General features: G+C 41.2%; 1 protein-coding gene and 1 pseudogene across 3 annotated transcripts in view; both read left to right on the forward strand.

The window, feature by feature from the left end:
• GRWD1 (glutamate rich WD repeat containing 1) overlaps positions 1 to 9,414 on the forward strand; it is a 35,684-nt gene extending 26,270 nt beyond the window's left edge. For all 3 annotated transcript variants that reach the window (XM_085884618.1, XM_085884619.1, XM_085884620.1), the window contains 4 exons: positions 480 to 693; positions 3,445 to 3,587; positions 3,737 to 3,934; positions 8,569 to 9,414. In XM_085884618.1, the coding sequence (XP_085740744.1) occupies positions 480 to 693; positions 3,445 to 3,587; positions 3,737 to 3,934; positions 8,569 to 8,874 (861 nt within the window). In that variant the 3' untranslated portion in view covers positions 8,875 to 9,414. The remainder of the gene's footprint in view (positions 1 to 479; positions 694 to 3,444; positions 3,588 to 3,736; positions 3,935 to 8,568) is intronic.
• A 4,598-nt stretch (positions 9,415 to 14,012) lies between these two features.
• On the forward strand, positions 14,013 to 14,143 carry LOC147024573 (signal recognition particle RNA; annotated as a pseudogene).
• The last annotated feature ends 1,909 nt before the right edge of the window (positions 14,144 to 16,052 follow it).

A 16,052-nucleotide genomic window follows, 5' to 3' on the forward strand; every position in this document is an offset into this window, starting at 1 on the left:
ACCCAGGCCAGGCCAGGTTTAGACAGCTTAGAGGTGAGTGTGCATGCCTCTAGGCCATCCTGTCAGCCCCACGTGAATGTTTTGTCATTATACCCATGCTTATTTAAAAAAAAAACAAAGAACAAGAAGATGGAGGAGGGTTGATATTGCAGTCGCTCTAGTTTTGAACTTGTGCTGTAAGTGTTCTCTAAGCCTGTGTTTATCCCACAGTTGGTCTTTGCTGCAAGTTTGACTTGGTCTCACTTGACATGCTGCTCTGAGACCTGAATTTGCCCCCTTTATACATATTTTTTAAACCTTGAAGCTTAATCCTTGTGTGAAGGCCAAAATTATTGGTGAATGAAGAAATGGATGTGGTATTTGCTTGGTGTTTAAAAGTATAACCTTTTAATAAGCTCTTAAACTATTCCTCATAATACAAGCAAACAAACAAAATGGTAAATGAAAACTCATCACCGTTAAATTGTATACTTCACCAGGTGACACAGTTTGGTGAAGTGGCTCTGGCTGCAACCTGGAGTGAGAAGGGTCGTGTGGACCTGTGGGACTTGAGTCCTCAACTGGGAGCACTGAAGAGCGCGAAAGCTCTTGCTGACTTTGTGCGCAAAGAGCAGGCACGAGTATGTCCAGTTTACACTTTCATTGGACACCTTACAGAAGGATTTGCTCTCGATTGGTCTCCTGCAGTCCCAGGTATCGATGTATGAATTGACTTTCTGTATGTCAACTCATAAGGAGTGTAATCTAAATTATGTATCATGATGAAAACTGAGCACTGTCATGGATATTAAAAGTATAATGAAGAATTTGTTTTGTTGGTGAAGGCCAGTGTCGATTTGTATTGGCAGACCAGTAGAACAATGGATGGAATTGACAGAACGTTGATTCAAGTACCATACTTGCCATGGGAAATGTGGAGAAGCTGACGCTTCGGGCGTTGACCATTTATCGGAGCACAAGATACCAAAGCAAACGAGCCCTCTCTTGCTCCAGCAAAAGGTTTACGCGTGGCTTGTCAGCTTCTTATTCCCCCATATGATTAGTATACCTTGAATTGGCGTTGTTGATTCCATCCATTGTAACTGATATCATTTGACCTTTACTTCCATATATGTCGTCAAATATTCAAAGACCTGTTTGGCAATCCCTTCTGAGTATGTAGCTGAATGATACTGGGATCCCAAGTTAAAATCCTGCTTTCTGTTTATTTGTCTACCAATGTCTTCATTATTTGTTTGCAGAATTATATTGGATTCGATATATATATATATATATATATATATATATATATATATATATATATATATATATATATATATATATATATATATATATATATATATATATATATATATATATATATACGAGATATCCCTTATTGTCGGGTTTTCCGTGTGTGTGTGTGTGTGTGTCTGCAACGTGAGGCTCCACAGCACGAACCAGCGAACCAATTTTGATGAAACTTTGCCAACAGGTGGAATATATACTGGGAATGTGTGCGTTTGAGTTTCGTTGCCTAGCAACCACTCTTTGCTGTGCAGCGGCCGAAAAACCACGTACAGTATTTTCAATACTTTTCCTTCAGTTTTGAATGTAGAGAAGCGAGACTTCGGAATTAAACACTTTGAGATATTTAGAAAATTTTACTCGAGCCGATTTTTGATTGAGGTTTTATTTTTCAAATGGTAGTCCTTCAAAAAGTGGGTGTCTATTTACCGTCATTTAAGGTGTGTATACAGTGTTTTTAAGGAACTACACCGTCGTTCCACCTTCGATCTCTCCTCGATTCAAACGTTATTGACCAAAGTGAAAAGGATCCTAAATAAATGGAATCACCGGCATTTCTGTCTTTGTGGATTTCTAATAATATGTTTATTTATTTACCGAAAACGATTCCACGACCCTCACACCACCTTCAATTATTTATTTATTTACTGAAAACAATTCCACGATCCACACACCACCTTCAATTATCTACTGAAAACGATTCCATGACCCACACACCACCTCCAATTATTTATTTATTTACCGAAAACGATTCCCCATCTACACACCACCTTCAATTATTTATTTATTTACCGAAAACGATTCCACGACCCACACACCGTCTTCAATTATGTATTTATTTACCGAAAACGATTCCACGACCCACACACCGTCTTCAATTATGTATTTATTTACCGAAAACGATTCCACGACCCACACACCGTCTTCAATTATGTATTTATTTACCGAAAACGATTCCACGACCCACACACCGTCTTCAATTATGTATTTATTTACCGAAAACGATTCCCCATCCACACACCACCTTCAATTATTTATTTATTTACCGAAAACTATTCCCCATCCACACACCACCTTCAATTATTTATTTATTTGCCGGAAACAATTCCACGACCCACACACCACCTCCAATTATTTATTTATTTGCCGGAAACAATTCCACGACCCACACACCACCTCCAATTATTTATTTATTTGCCGAAAACGATTCCACGACTCACACACCACCTCCAATTATTTATTTATTTTCCGTAAACGATTCCACGATCCACACACCACCTTCAATTATTTATTTATTTACCGTAAACGATTCCACCATCCACACACCACCTTCAATTATTTATTTATTTACCGTAAACGATTCCACCATCCACACACCACCTTCAATTATTTATGTACCGAAAACGATTCCACGACCCACACACCACCTCCAATTATTTATTATTTAAAGTGGGAGTGGCGTACGAAAGTGGGCGTGGCTTATGAAAAATATTGTGTGGCTCAGGAGGTGTGGTCAAACAAGAGCATTGAGAGAAGTGTGTGTGTGTGTGTGTGTGTGTGTGTGTGTGTGTGTGTGTGTGTGTGTGTGTTTGTGTGTGTGTGTGTGTGTGTGTGTGTGTGTGTGTGTGTGTGTGTGTGTCTGCAACGCGAGGCTCTACAGCACAAACCAGCAAACCGATTATTTTTCAAATAGTAGTCCTTCAAAAATAGGGTGTCTATTTACCGTCATTTTTTATGAGGAGTGCCAGTTGACAAAATACGCAATCGGAAAAATCTTGCCAGGCAGAGGAACATATCATGTTGGTTTGTGAACCAATACGTCTTGGCAATGAATCTTCGTCTGTGGATCGGTCAGAATGAAAAGCATCGTATCCAGCGCTTTGATTCTAGCGAATCCCTCGTCGCCTACCGGCTTGTTAATTTATTTGTTCTGTTTATTATACGTGAACGTAGTCAAAAAGCAATAGCAGAATTCTCTCATCTTGCGTCAGGACAACGACCCATCCCCATAGTCAATGAAACTGCCGCAGCAGCCCTGTGTGTCTGAAGGTGAGGAGGACAATCCATCCTCTTTCATCTAAAGAAGTAATACAAATAAGGAAATGGAGAGCTTTGCACACCTTTTAATCAACTCCCGTTTCACAACGATATCCCCAGGTCGTCTGCTGAGCGGGGACTGCAAGAAGAACATCCATCTGTGGAACCCTCTGGAAGGTGGAGACTGGCTTGTCGATCAACGGCCATACGTGGGGCACAGCCAGTCAGTGGAAGATATACAGTGGTCACCCAATGAGGCGTCGGTATGTTGATCAAATGATGCACTCAATGGAGAATTGCATGCAGGTTCCTGGGAAAAAGATTCTGTTGATACCTTTGGAGAAAGTCATTTACTTGAGTGTCAGAAAGTGGAACTCCATTCAGAACCTTCAACTCTGTAATCACATTTCAGGTATTTAGTTCGTGTTCTGTGGACGCTTCTGTACGTATCTGGGACACACGAGCCCCGCCTGGCCGAGCCTGTATGCTTGTTGTGGAGAAAGCGCACAGTGCAGACGTCAACGTTATCAGCTGGAACCGAATGGAACCTTTCCTGCTGTCTGGAGGGGATGATGGGTTGCTCAAGGTGTGGGATCTGCGAAGGTTCAAGGTCAGTTTGGTCAAAATGCAATGCTATATTAATTTGCAGTCTGGTTTATAATCCAGCTTTTATCTCTTTTTGCTTTGTCTGATTGTTTCTTCTTCTTCTTTTTTTTTTCGTTTGGTGTTTAAATGATTGTGTTTTGGAACTTTACGAAACGCATTCATTTTGGCTGAGGTTTTTAAGGAAAATAGAGACGTAGAAGTAACTAAGCACACTGAACAGCCCCAGGTGTGTCCGTTTTTCATCCAAAGAGAGCCAGCAATAGAAGAGAGGAGGAGGAGGAGGAGGAGAGGAGAGGATAAGAGGGACGGGGCAGGGGTGGAAGGGTTGCATTTTATTTCTTTATTTATTGTTTAAACTTTAAATCATGATTTCCAAACGAGTACTGTCTGAAGCTGAACCTCTGGGAAAGACACAAAGCGAGGAAAAAATCAGTGACTGGCCTTGCACCTGCTGTGTTCTACACACATTCAATCCTTCCCATGTATTGGAAAGTACCTGTACTTTGTTAAAGGGGTAAGTGTCTTCCATTTAGATTTTTTTTTTATCACATTGTGCACATGAAGCAAAAGGTGGGGGTTAAATAGTTTGTTCACTTTGACTCTATCTGTCTGTCTGTCCACAAGGGCCAGTTTTTGATTGAGGAAACACTACTTAATTTAAATTTAATGTTATATTTTGAGCATTAATCAGAAAAATGAACCTGCAGTTTAGTTGTAATTTGGCTCTGAATTTGTCCCGATTGCACATGTGCAGAGAGGAGCGAGATAATTTATTTATTTTGAAGTCTGCCTTTTTTTACTTGCTGTTTTTAGGAAGGTCGTAAAGGACACAAACCACAGTCACGAATAACTAATGGAACGTGTCAAATAAGGTGGTGTTTTGTATATAATAAAATTGGTGGTAAACTTCTGAAAAGACTTCTTTTTTTTTCCTTTTCTTTTTTACAACCTTTTAAAATCTTTATTTTATTTAAATTTAATTCTGTACTTGAAGACTGCACAACACAAATCACCTTATTGGCACTTTTAAAATCCTTTCGTTCAGTAGTACTTGGGCAAAAATTACATCATCCCGACCAATCAAAAGTGCTGTTTGCAGACCCCACCATGTCCTTTTTTTTGTCAAGATTGCACAGTGGTGAGAACTCCCTCGTGTTTAAAGCAGTTAAAATGTTTTATTTTTATTTTTTTAATTCGGATTTTGACACCAGCAGTACAAATTTGCCACAATTGAGGGTCATGAGCACATGTAAGTTAACTGTGCCAATTCATTGTCACGAGTTTTCAAGAAGCTGATCTTTTTTCAGGGGTGTAGTCGTATCAGAGCGAACCGGAGCACCGCTCCAGCACCTCAAACCATCGAAGGTGGAGCTTGGCTCCGTAACAGTTTAAAAAACAAACACGTTCACGATCGGTTGAGTTATTTTGATTTGTGTGCTTTCATGACCAAATAATCGGGGTCAAAGTTTGTCCCGAAGCTTGGATATGTCAATATGTTGGACACTTTCTCCAGGGAACAGTATTGTAACGATATAGGTTATCGTCAACACAGACCCATATTAATTACCGAATGGAGCAAGGTCCAGAAGCGAGAAACTTTCCAGCCATTTTATATCCAGATTTAGTGAATTGTCTGATGTTTACAGAAGGTATTTACACCCTGGAAGATGTGAAAGCATGGAAACGTTTGGATGCCGACTAGTTGAAGTCTGAGTATATCAGTGATGTGGCTGTTTGTGTTTTTGTGAAGAATAGCTGTTACATTGTACGAGAAAATGTAGTCCTTTAAAATGCAGGCATACAAGCAACATGTGATACAAACCAAATAGTTTTTTGTTTTTTTTTAAATCGAGGGAGAGGATTCCATCAATGGTTTCACAGGAGGGGGTAAATAGGAAAAACAACAACAATGCTGTTTATTAATTAATTCCTTTTTCAAAGCCACTTTTTCTTTGCTGCTTATTCATCTGGAAACCTTTTCTCTTTTATCTCGGCAAAAACATCCGACAGTGTGGTTCCACCATCATGCATCAAAACGCTGGCTTTTATGTTTGACACGTACTGGCTACAGGACTAAGGCACTTATACTTGTGATGGTGAGATTTGGTTACACTTTCAGATGCCAGACCCTCCTTTCTCCTGTTACTATTAACTTCTTCCCCTTCCTTTTCTCATTTATTTATTTTCTCAATTTGGGTCCCACTGTGCCCTCCCTCCCCACACCCTTCAACTCATATGTTGTAATAAAGCCACTGTTTTAAATAATGAATTATCCTTGATGAACTTTAAGAGTACGCAAAAAGTAGTGAAGATTGGCAGACTGTTGAGGGTGGTCAGGTGAGTGAGTGGTGGGAGTGAAAGATCATGGTTGGGTTTCCATTTTGATCTATTACCTATGATTAATGCATTTAACCATACTTCAAAGTGGGAGCATGGTTGTTCAAAACTTTGAATATTTCATGGTGTCGTGGTAATGTTTGAAGTGGGGTTTATGATTTTGGTTATCATGCGTGCCTGATTTCAATGGGAGCATAATTTTTTTTTTTTACAAGCATGTCGAACGATGTATTCTAAATTGTAAAAATAACCAGAGGTGCATCAAACTCAGACTATGCGTCACACATTCCCAAAGTCTTTAACAAGATTTGAGGGAGAGGAAGAGTGATATGGATGGAAGTATTGGGGGAGAGGGGGTGGGGGGAGGGCAAAGTGATGAGGTGGGGAAGAATGGGCAGTTTACGACTGCCACATGTGTGCAAAAGACCATGAGAACAATATAATTTTCATCACAGTCGAGGATCAAGATGTTCTCTTGACAAACTAGAAGAGCACTCGGTAGAGCGCATACCTCCGCTACGCAATGTCTGATATGATCCACGAGAACATATCGGGCCCAATACGTTTTTGAAATGTCATGCTATATATCATTTTTGGCCCTATCTCTCAATGGTGAAGAATTACTTTAAAAATTAAGTAATTCTCGTATCTGGATCTGGATTCGGATCTTCACCAAAATTGAACCAATTCGTCATGATCACACCCTCATCGCGTCCACCGTTTCGTCCAAATCCGTCCTCAACTTTTTGAGATATCATGCTATACTGCATGTCATTTTTGACCCTATCTCTCAACGTGAAGTATCACTTAGAAAATTCAAGTAGTCGGATACGGATTTTAACCCAAATCGAATCATTTCCTCCATGTCACACACCCAACCTGTCCACAAAATTTCATCTGGCTCCGTCCGCAACTTTTTGAGATATCCTGCACGCCAACAAACAGACAGAGAGGGGTGAAAACATGACCTCATTCACCTCCAGTGGTGAAGGTAACTGTATTTATTTGTTTTTAATAGGGTGGGGGTGGAAAGAGGAGAATTCAATACATACAAACACTCCCTCCAAGGAGAGAGCTAAATGCTGTGTTGAAGGAGATTTTTGTCATAATTGTGATTATTAAGACGTTAAAATTCTTGGAGATGCATTTTATTTTAATTTCTTTGTGATAAGTCACGTATGCACTTAGAGGGTAAAATAGCATCCTTTCATGAGGGAAAGGGCAGTTTGTGTTTTTAATAAAACAAACAAACAAAAAAAAAACAACCCAAAATATCATCATCTGAAAGAGGTGAATGAACAGTCTTGTACATCACACTGCGAATGTTAGTAAAGAGTTTGTTTGATTTGATTGATGGACATCAAATCCAAAATGAGCATTCAAAGCGGTGACATTGTACATGCATGTGACTATTGCACAGTTCCCGTTTTGGACACTGGTAAGTGGTACAGCTCTGTGTCGATGTTTTCTGCATGGCTGTTCTTCGTTACCCCGCATGCAAAGCGATCCACGGTATTAAATAATGGATTCACTTGGTTTCCCTTTCGGTCTGTTTACAAATGTCGGTCGACGATCGATGGACAGGTTTGTTTCAATCGAATTTTACATGTTGAACACTGTAGAACACACATAGGAGCATGAACCTGCAATTTAGCAGTATTTTGGCTCTGAATTTGACAAATTGTACAAAATCTCATCTGAAGCATGCATGCGAAGAGAGGACCGAGGTAATTTCTTCAGTCGGTCTACCTGCCTGGCAGTCAATCGACATTGAAAATCATTCCAAACGGGAAACTTGGTTTCCGGTGACATCATTAAGGACACAAACAGCCAAAAAGGACATTTAATCGGTAAACTTCCTAAAAGTTTTTTTTTTTCTTTTTCTCTCCAGCCTTTAAAACCTTAATTTTATTTCAATTTCATTATATACTTGAACACTATAGAACACCAATCACATTCTTGGCATTTCCAAAACCCCTCAGTTTTGCAGTACTTTGCCAAAATATTACACCATTTTACATCCTTTCGACCAATCAAATTTTCCGCTCACTCGCTCATTGTTTTGGGGATGTTGAGATTCAGCCAAAATGGTGGCTCGTAGGAAATGTAGTTGGGAAACACAAAGCAAGAGTTTAAATGACCCTTCCCATGTCCGTTTTCTCAACTCTGTATGAACTCTCGTTCCGGGAATATTGTGCGCAAGTCGACGCTGAACTAAATCGTGGGTATGAAAAAGTGAATCGTTTTTGTTGTTTTCTAACATGACAGTCTTTACAAAACTGTTACCTGTGTTTTTACCAGTCTGGAGAACCAGTTGCATCATTCAAGCAGCATTCTGCCCCGATTACTTCCGTGGAATGGCACCCAGGGGATGGTTCTGTATTTGCTGCCTCTGGTGCTGACAATCTTGTCACACAATGGGACCTTGCGGTGGAGGCTGAAGGGGCTGAGGCCGAGGGGCTCCATCAAAATTTACCTCCTCAGCTTCTGTTTCTTCACCAGGGTCAGACTGACGTCAAAGAGCTCCATTGGCACCCACAATGCCCCGGTGTGCTCATCAGTACAGCCTTGAGTGGTTTTGACGTGTTCCGAACAATTAGCGTGTGATGAGTCTGTATATGAGCCAGGCCCGAAGCGAGTGTATAAATTAAGGACTTTGTATTAACCCATTTTCACAACTTGGGCTGCCTGGGCTTGCTAAGTGTTTGTCTCCAATTTGGAAGCAGGAAAGCTGTGACGAGTCAGAAATCCCACCTTCTAATTTGAGGAAGATTGTTCATTGTACCAAATTTTCCTGAACAATACAAATGAACCTTACAAGGAACGAAACAAGTCGGTACTTGTTGGATTCGTCAAAAATCGCTTTTGAAGAAACACATTCGAGGAAACAGAAGGTGCAGTCATAATGTGGCAATGTCATAAGGATGTGATTGATTATCTGGTTTTTAATGCAGTAATTCGATGTTTTGCTGAAAGGCAGCTAGAGAAATACAATGGAAGTGACTATTTATCAATATGACATGGTACTTGGATATTTCAAGTCTGGTCTGGGTGTGCAGATGCTATTTTGAGGCAATACCTCAACCAACACACCTGAAATCGTTTTTATTTGTAAACTAAATAATAAAATATATATAACCCTCATAATGAAGTGGTTTTCTTTTTTTAACAGCACAAAAACTTGAACTATTTAAATTGCTAGTTGAGCAATTCATGGGAATTGAACAAAGAAAGAGGGTTGTCCTCACATTGTGTTTATCATGTTGATAAATGTTAGTACACACAGTCAAAGAAAGAAAAGTGCAGCCCAACGTAAGTTAAAGGGGTATCCCCTGGTGTGAGCCCACATCATGACTGATGGGGACATTTCGGTATTTTTATAGATGGGGAGAGGGTCACCCCCATGTAAAGCTCACCAGGTTGGCAATGCAAGGTTCCCGAGAAAAGTGTGAACTTACAGGTGTAACTTATCTCTGGCAAAGAGCTTGAGTAAACACAAAGTGGCTAAGTGCCATCTTCAGAAAGTTTCAAAGGGAGAACCTGCCCTGAGGAGAGGATGATCATGAAAAGCAGTGGAGTGATCGAGGGAGATGCAAGAGAGCGCAAGAAGCGAGAGTGAACCTGGGAGAGTTAGTGGAAGTGACAAAGCAAACTTCCAGCCCAATGGCACAAGGTTCAAATCCCCTTCACCTCCACGAAGCAGCTACCAACAACCTTGTGCTCTATAGGCTCAAGTCCCCTTCACCAGCTCACCTTGAGGGACTGAATCGAAACAACCTGTTGGTACAACATTCGAGTCACCAGCCTAACTTCAAAAGCGGCCTTATAATAGCATGCTAAGGCCAGGCATTAAATACAGTACAATATACCACTAGACAAGCTGTGCCTGATTGGCACAAAGCCATTATTAACTATTGCTTGCAAGACCAACGAGCAAGATGGAGTTGCTTGGGGTTGAGTACTGCATCAATGTTAAAGCATTAACCGAGTATCATCTTTGATGTGCAGATGTTCTTGTTGCTCTGTCTTGATTTGTTTTTAATTTAAAATCTGCAAATACGAAGATTTTGGAACGATAAACAAGTATTGTACTTCTATGCAATGCTCATAGTACAACAAGGGAGTTCCCCCATTGGATCATGCCAGGCAACAAGGAATTTGACACTTCAAACAATTGAAATTGTTTTTCGGTGAAGTTTCTCTGAAAGCCAATGTAACATTTTGAGAATCGGAGTACTTGAATTTAAGTGTGGCGGTGACTTGTTTGAATTCCTTATGTACATTTATGGTTCCAGTGTTTGACTTTGTTTGTGTTGAATTATTTCACATTGCTTGGTGTGTGTGATAATCTTTTATTATTTTTTTTGAAATATCCTAATTGAATCACCTTTAATAGATTATGATTTGACCCAATATCTTGGAACTAGTCTTCCAAGTTGACTGGGTGCCACAGAGCATTGTTACATCTGCTTCGGGGGGGGGGGGGGGTAGAGTTCAAAGAGGGAGGTGAGGGCTGGTCTGCTTCACATCAGTCTTGCCCTGAAGGGGTTGAGATGATTGGAACACCCCTGTCTGTCTGTCTCTGTGTGTTCAACTCTGTATTTTCCCTTTAATTTTTTTTTCTCTGCAACTCCTTGTCTGATCGATATCCAAATTTTAAACAGAGGGACTCCCCATGGAAAATATTTTATTGATCACTGTCATTTGTCACATGGTAATGTCAGCTATACTGGATTAAAGGAAAAAAATTGGACATCTCAAACCACTCAACAAAAAAAAGTGAAACTTGGTATTTGTTGTACTCCCTATCAGCATGCTGGTATTCCTTGCCTTTATCTGGGCAGGTGTATCAGTACCATCAGGTGTATAGGGTGATAACAATGCCATAAGTGAAGTGCTCTTCCTGCCGTTGGTTTAATTGAAATCCTTATCCAAAAAAATCAAACTTCATGTATCTGATCTACAAACAAATGTGAGTGAAGAATTAAACTTGTCATCGGTCATGTGGTCTCGTGGCCATAATGAATTGGAAAATAAAAATGTGAAAACATTTTTTTTCTCCAGAATTGCTTAACTGATTAGTTATGTTATACTAATATAATACTAATAAAGTTATGGATAATGGCAATGTATGTGGTATAATACGGGTATATGGGCCATCATAGCAGTGTTCAGTTAACGATGAGATTTTTGTTCAGAATGTGCGCATGACATGAGACTATGTGCTCGAACGAGTGGCGTTCTAGTTTGTTTCTGGATACAAAGTTGAGGATCGTGGAGGAGCTCAAACGTGGAATGGATCAGCACATAACAGAAGCCTGTGGTTGCTAGTTATTTTCTTGAAGCATAGCTGGGCTGTTGATGTAATGCATGTTACCAGTAAGCTGGCACTCCTTTTGCTGACCTTGGAAGGATGATGGACTGAGGCAACCCACCTGGTGTTATTTCAATGGCATAACAGAGGCTTGAACTCTACTCAAGATCTTAAGCCAGCCCCCTTAACCATGAAGCCAACAGGCTACACCAGCAGGAAGGATGAACGACAAAATATAGGGAGACTTGGACACATATCGGATGTGAGGAAGAAGGGCATGTGGTTGATAAGACGGAAGAAAAATAGCCGCAAATTCTCAGGAAGAAAAACTGGAAACCCAGAAAAAGGTGAGCTTGTGGAGGGTTAATGGGGGTGGAAAAGGTCATGGTTTTGGATTGGTGGGGGGTGATCTGAGATGGTAATGAACTACTGCTTTGAAGACCTGAAGTTTGTTCCACAGGTGGAGAAAAATGAGGGAGGGGTAGAGCACAGAAGCAGCAGAGGGTGCAAAAGCAGAGTGGAGGTGAGAGAAGATAGAGACCACCAACCTGTCTGCACTCAACTGTTGGGTGGGATGAGTTGAAACCTGGAGACTGCCCGAGTGTTTTCAGCATTTAACAAAAAATAATTATAACTAGAACTGCCACTTTATAACTGCTGGCAGTGATGACCGGGTACTCAGACGTCCGGCTTTGATACAAATACCGCCCTGCTTTGATATAATACAGGACTGACGAGTTATGAACCGAGCAACACGAAGTGTTCAATCTATTTATTACGAATGCAGTTTGCCCCTTTTTCTTGGGGACATTGTCGGTATCAATTGAATTGGCATTAAAATTACCTGAACACGAAGGAAGAAATGTGCGGGAAATGTCACCATAGGTCCACAGGGTAAATCGGAACTCCCCCGAGTAATTATAAGCCCCCCCACCCCCCATACGTCTCTCTACTACATGGGATTGATGAGTTATGGACCCAGTAATACACCGCATTCAATCTACTTATTATGTAAGCAGTTAGCCCTTTTTACTGAATGCATAGTTGGTCGCATTTCAATTGGTGTTTAAATAACCTGAATGCAAAGTAATAAATGTGGACACCATTAGCGGGATTCCCCTGAATCGAATGAGGCCCCACACGTTTTTCTACGACACGGGATTCACAAGTTATGCACAAAGAAACAGGCCATGTTCCATCCATTTATTACATACACAGTTGACCATTTTTCCTGGTGCTATCATCGGTATCGATTGAATTGCTACTGCTGTACCCTCATATGCATGCAGGTGCAGCCAAATGAGCCTTATGCAATATATATATATATATATATATATATATATATATATATATATATATATATATATATATATATATATATATATATATATATATATATATATATTCGAAAAGTTATCAGATTCAAATAATTAAAGAATTCTGCCGGCCAAACCATGTGGCCGATCGGGTTGAAATTTAAAACATACTTTCCGCATGTCGGCGAGATTATATTTCTGAAGATTCACATTCATTGATGCTGCGGTTCCAGGGTAAATATTATTTAATATTTTTCCTTCAATCCAATATGGCTGCCAAACCATGTGACCTGCATCAAAAGGAGGTGGGAACTTTTTGTTCATCATGGATAGGTTTGTTTCTCGTCCTACTGCTTTGAGTACTGCATCAATGTTAAAGCATTAACCGAGTATCATCATTGATGTGCGGATGTTCTTGTTGCTCTGTGTTGTGATTTTTTTTTTATTTAAAATCTGCAAATACGAAGATTTTGGAACAATAAACAAATATTGTACTTCTCTGCAATGCTCATAGTACAACAAGGGAGTTCCCACATTGGATCATGCCAGGCAACAAGTAATTTGACATTTCAAACAAATGAAATTGTTTTTCAGTGAAGTTTCTCTGAAAACCAATCTAACATTGAATTGGCATCCTGAACACGAAGCAAGAAATGTGTGGGAAATGTCACCATGGGTCCACAGGGTAAATCGGCATCCTGTAAATCAACTCCTCAACTTGATGTGTAATAGAGGAGTGGGCTCCTCCACTCACGAGACTCCCTCGCTAAGAGAATCTGGTGAGCAGGAAAACGAGCCACATGTCCATACAGTCGCAGCTGACGCTCACGGACTATGCAAGTAACAAATCTCATTTGAGTCTCAGCAACCACTCGTTGGACACAAAGTCCGACCAACGTTTTTCTATCTAAGACATTAAATTTTAAATCCAATATGGCTGCCGTACCACTTGACCTATTAAATCATAAATTTAAATTCTCCCTCTAATAGAGTAGTGGATCATATTTGTTAAGTTTTGTGTTGATCGGACAAGGTGCATTTTCCTATCCAAGATGGCCACCAAACCATGTGACTTGTGACCATAATTTTAACCATATATGCAGGCATGGGGTTTGACCGGGCGTAGTGGCGTGCGCCTGTAATCCGGCTACTCGGAGGCTTGGGTTGGAGGATCGCTTGAGGACGGGAGCTCTGCGCTATGAGAGGGTGTAGGGCAGCCCGGAATCATGGCGAAACCCAATCCATATCCCTGTGTCGTAAGAGGTGACCAGGGTTGCGTCAGGAAGGGCATCCGGTGTAAAACCTATGCCAAATCAGTATCCGGATCATAATGGATGATCCGCTGTGGCGACCTCTAACGGGAGCAGCTGAAAGAAGAAGAAGAAGAAGAAGAAGAAGAAGCAGGCATGGGGTTAGATGACGGTTGCCAAGTTTTGCTTTGATAGGGTAAGTGGTTCCAGAGAAAAGATTTAATATTTTTGTTAAATCCAATATGGCTACCAAACCATGTGACCTATCAATTATTCATTAACAAACATATTCCATACCCGTGAGCAATATGTGTGTGAAGTTTCCCCTTGATCTGGCCAGCCGTTCTGGAGAAGTTTGAAGGTTTTTGGGTAAATTCAATATGGCCACCAAACCATGTGACCTATCAATTAGAAATTAACAAACTTGTAAAAGGATGTCTTGGGTAAAGTGTGCATGAAGTTTTGGCTAAATCTGTCCAGCCATTCTGGAAAAGATTTTTAAAATTTATTAATTTTCAATCCAATTTGGCTGACGAACCATGTGTCCTATTGTTACGAACCTGGAAGCCATGAGCACTCAACATACAGGTCTTATAGAACAGTTATATTAGTAAGTATGTGTTTTTTTCGTTAGGGTCCCCATCCCTCGTTTAATGGGTGAATAAATGTACGTGCTGTGAGTAATTTTGATAGTTAGGATTTTTACAACTACAACAACGCCATCTTCGCTCTCACAGCAACAACCCTCTGCTCCCGCCATTCTCCACGCGCTCGCTGGTATGTGGGTGTGTTCGTAATTCGTTCAGGGATGGAATTACATTCCCAAATATGGTCATGAACCGGTTCGCTTGGCTGCGCGCCAAATAAGGGAATGCGTCGTGTCCCACCCAATGAGAGCAGGCCACGATGAGCGGATTGAATTCCATTCCCAAATATGGTCATGAACCGGTTTGCTTGGCTGCGCGCCAAATAAGGGAATGCGTCTTGTCCCTCCCAATGAGAGCGGGCCACAATGAGCGGACCACGCCCGAGAGCGAGAAAAGGAACGGAGAGCAAATAATCATGTGGATCTGCTCGAGCGGGTAGGAAAGAATCTGCGCCCCGTCTTCACGAGCACGTGTTCTGGTTCCCGGCTGATCTCGTCGCTGGCGTGGCCTGCGTCGGCTGCCCTTGGTCCGTTGGTACCGACTGGTGCTCCAGGGAGGTGTGGATGTCGAGCCGCGTGCTCGCAGCCAGGTAGCCAGCCACTTTCTTGTCCCTCAGCTCAACTTCCCTCCGAGCTGAAGGGATAATAAAGACCATTTTGGGTCCGTTTCTTTTGGGTGTGCGTCTGTCTGTGGGCCCGTCTTTAAGTAGGAATTGTTTAAGTGTTTGTGTGTAAATCTGCATTCTCTATTCGTCATGATAACTCTGCCCTTACATGCTTCCCTCGTTTCCCTGATTACTGTGAATAAATACCCCGTTTGTTAAATGTATCAGCTCGTGTCTGTGTTTCTTCCATTGGCTTAGCATGGCGCGTGTTGGTGAATTACAAAGGCTGTTGCCGCTGTAAATGTACATTTGGACCGACGGGACTTCGGCAACCATCTGCTCGGGTTGCGCACGGGTCGGGCACGCTAACGGCTCGACTCGACGAGTGCCGTCGAGGGTGTGAATACTCGTTAGCTCAACACGTAGATCTCTAGGTATTTTGAAGATTGGCAAATAACCCTGTACCACTTGGTACAATAACCCTGTACCCTCGGAGTTTTCCGAAAGGTTACTCTCAAGATTCCGGGTGTTCGGTAGAGTCGACCCTACTGCCCCACCGAGTGGTCGTGCTCGCAGTCGATACCTGGCTCCGCAACACTATGACGTCAAATTTACATTCTGCCTCTAATGGGGTAGGGAAACGCATGTGAAGTT

This window comes from Eptatretus burgeri, chromosome 6 (genome assembly GCF_056783735.1).
Source record: "Eptatretus burgeri isolate ZD-2024b chromosome 6, Ebu_testis_v1, whole genome shotgun sequence".
NCBI classification, from domain to species: Eukaryota; Metazoa; Chordata; class Myxini; order Myxiniformes; family Myxinidae; genus Eptatretus; species Eptatretus burgeri.